The sequence below is a fragment of the Rhinatrema bivittatum genome, chromosome 6 (assembly GCF_901001135.1).
Source record: "Rhinatrema bivittatum chromosome 6, aRhiBiv1.1, whole genome shotgun sequence".
NCBI classification, from domain to species: Eukaryota; Metazoa; Chordata; class Amphibia; order Gymnophiona; family Rhinatrematidae; genus Rhinatrema; species Rhinatrema bivittatum.
In genome coordinates this window covers 115,370,559-115,373,769 of record NC_042620.1, presented here as the reverse complement: position 1 = coordinate 115,373,769, position 3,211 = coordinate 115,370,559, and the positions used below count along the sequence as shown (strand labels likewise).

Sequence of the window (3,211 nt, the reverse complement as noted above, 5' to 3'; positions counted from 1 at the left end):
TTGTTGCCCTGCTGCTGCTGTTGCCGTTTTCTCCGTCCTGGCCCCAGCTGTCCTTGCTGCCGTTTCGCAGCGCTCCGAGCCCTCGGGTGCAGCCTGATCCCCGCCTTGCGCGGCTGTCTAGGGGAGGGGGGGGGGGGGGGAGGACGTCCGGGACTTCGAAGAAACCCCCCCCCATACACCGCCCCCCCCGGCAGAGACAGCAGCAGCAGCCCGTCCAATCCCCCCCCCCCCCCCCCCAACACATTCCCCTCCCCGCCCTAAAAAGTTCGGGTCCCCCCCCCCCCTCCCCGCAGGTGGTGGGGGGGAGCACTCTAGGAGTCGTTGGGCCCCGCCACGGCGGGGTCTTTGCCGGCGCCGGGCTCCAGGCCCAGCTCGGGGGACTGCGAGCGCGGGGTCTCCAGGTTGCTGGCGTCCGTGTCGCTGTCGCTGCCCTTCTTGCCGCCCCCGCCGCCTCCCCCGCCCCCGCCGCCGCCGCCGGCGCTGTGGGTCTTGATGTGCTTGCTGAGGTGGTCGCTGCGCATGAAGCGCTTGTTGCAGACGGGGCAGGCGAAGCGCTTCTCGCCCGTGTGCGTGCGCAGGTGCCGCTGCAGCTCGTCGGAGCGCGTGAAGCGCTTGCCGCAGAAGAGCCAGTTGCAGACGAAGGGCCGCTCGCCCGTGTGCCAGCGCAGGTGCGCCTTCAGGTGCGACGTCTTGCCGTACACCTTGCCGCAGCCCGGGATGTGGCAGCTGTGCAGGCCCTTGCGGCGCAGGCTCGCCCCGGCGGGGCCCAGGCGCTCGGCCTCCTGGCAGTTGGGGCAGTCGCAGGTGGCCCGGCCCGAGTAGCGGCGCGCCGAGCGGGCCGAGGCGGCGGCGGCGGCGGCGCCCGTGATCATGGCGGCGGCGGCGGCGGCGGCCGCCGAGTCCGGGTAGGAGGAGGGCAGCACGGGCTTGAAGGCCTCCTGCGTCAGCAGGTGCTGGCCGGCGCCCGAGAGCAGGTGCGAGGCGCCGGAGCCCAGGGCCGTGGAGCTGAAGGCCGAGTGCGTGAGCGAGCCGAAGTCCGGGCTGTAGGCGCCCAGCTGCGGGGAGGGCTGCAGGCCGCCGGCCGGGCTCTGCACCTCCAGCCAGGGCCCGGCCGCCGCCTGGCCGTGCACGTCCCACCAGGAGGAGGCGCCGTTCGCCACCTCCCCCGACAGGCCCGAGTGGAAGCCCGACTTGTACCAGGACTCGTAGGGGTGCGCCATGCCCACGCGTGGGTACAGGCCCTCGGCCGCCGAGCTGTGCACCTTGGAGATGAAGGCCGACTGGCCGCCGGCGTCCTGCGACGAGGAGGTGGAGGAGGCGGCGGCCACCCCGCCGCCCGCCGCGTTGGAGAAGAGGCCGCCGTAGTCGCTGCTGAAGGCCGACGACGTGGGCGAGGTGGAGGCCAGGCAGAAGGCGCTGTTGGCGGCGCCCGCCGCGCCCCCGGCCAGCCCGCTGGAGGCCCGGCTGCTGGCCACGGAGAAGCCCCCCAGGCTGGAGCCCAGGTTGCAGCTGGACGTGGAGCGTTTCCAGGGGTGGAAGCCCCCCTTGGCGAAGGCGCTGGCCTCGGGCAGGCTGCTGAGGGGGCTGGTGTTGCCGATCTTATTGCAGGTGGCTGCCAGCATGGCCAGGGGAGTGGTTCCAAATCTCGGCTCTTCCTGCGGAGGGGGAGGACACAAAGCAGAGGGTCAGGGTAAAGAAATGCCCCCCATCTGTTGCCCACCCTCCGTCTTTCAACGCCATCGCCGAAGAAACCACGACAATCACAGCAGCGGTCGCAGGAAAAACAAATATAAAAAAATACCCCAAGAAGGTGCTTCCACACATTGGAGTCTCCAAAGTTTTTACTCCAGACGGCGCAGTACCCCAAGACTAGCGTCTTTACCCCCAAACTTACTGTCCATGCCAGCTCCCAGAGACTGAACAGAGCTGGGTAATAGGCACACACAGAACTGAGTGAAGAGGGCAACATAACGTAAAGAATGGCAAGAGATGCTAAAACCAAATAAAATCTTTGTACTGAATAATAACTGAAAATACATGTAATCAAATTATGCGCTTCTAAACTTAAAATATCTGCACAACTTAAAAAAATAAAGAGATGGCTTTTTAGCTAACTGCATGCGCCAAAATAAACTTCCACGTGAAATGAAAGATGATCTGCTCAAAAGTTTATAACTCCGCTTCAGACACATAATATACACCAGGACTGGAAACATGCCGCTCAATTAGAATAATTCTTTAAAACAAAACATGAGCAAGACTTGTCTTGTGTTACCTCAAAACACTGCGAGCAATTCTTCTCCAAGAAAAAAAATAATAATAAAGGAAATTCAGTTTCTTCCCCAAACTTGAAAACAAAATGAAATTCTAAAGGCAGGCATGAACAGGATGCGCCCCAATTAATTGTATTGTCCAAAAGACAAAAGGCAGAATGAGTGAATAAAACTGTAGATTGCAACAGACGTCAGCTCTAACCAGAACTGAAATACAACCAACAAAGTTTTTCTTAGCAACACAAAACCCCGGGAGCCACAAGAAGCGATCGTTTGTAGCTTTTACGCATCTCCAGCTTACCCCAAGAATAGACGTAGCCATAGCACGCTGGAACGGGATCCGGCTAGCGCGGGGCTTGCAGGGAGAGTTTGAGCGCTCTGCTGCGGTGACTTCCCCGGCTTTACTCCACTCGGGAAGTCTCCTCCCGGCTCCAGCGGGCTAAACTCAGCCCGAGCGTGGGGCGCGCTGGCTTTGAAGTGCCGCTGACTCGGACTCTCGCCCAATGAGGGCGCGGAGAGCTCAGGCAGGAGCTGCCCCGCAGCCAATCAAGAGGCTCCTGGGTGCAAAGAGCCGGGGCTCGGCGCGCGCGTGCCAGTCTAAGGCAAACGCAGAGAAAGTCCCGGTGGCGGTGGCGACGGCGGCGGCGGCGGCGGCGACTGAGAAATGACACTGTTGTAATAACAATAACGCGCCCCAGCCGGCGGTTTTCTTCCCGCTTTGTAATGTAGACAGTCCCCCACGCCTAGGCTCACATAGCCTTTTCTGTTTATTTACGCGACCAAGAAAAAAAATCAGCAGCAAATCTTGGCAGATTAATAGAGCATTATTAGGAAAGGGACGCTTAGCCTGTGGAAGCTTGTTTGAGAATGGATTTTAGGTTACTGTACTGTACCTACCGAGGATCAATGGACGCGCAACTTTTCTTTCTGAAGATTAG

The 3,211-nt window shown here is 60.9% G+C and overlaps 1 protein-coding gene across 1 annotated transcript; it reads right to left on the bottom strand.

Annotated features, from left to right (window-relative positions):
- Positions 1–280: 280 nt before the first annotated feature.
- SP9 (Sp9 transcription factor) lies at positions 281–2,701 on the bottom strand. Its single transcript, XM_029604904.1, has 2 exons — positions 2,575–2,701; positions 281–1,655 (listed from the first exon to the last, which is right to left on the bottom strand). Exons 1-2 carry the CDS (start codon positions 2,593–2,595, stop codon positions 312–314), a joined length of 1,365 nt encoding a protein of 454 aa, XP_029460764.1. The 5' UTR covers positions 2,596–2,701; the 3' UTR covers positions 281–311.
- Between the last annotated feature and the right edge of the window lie 510 nt (positions 2,702–3,211).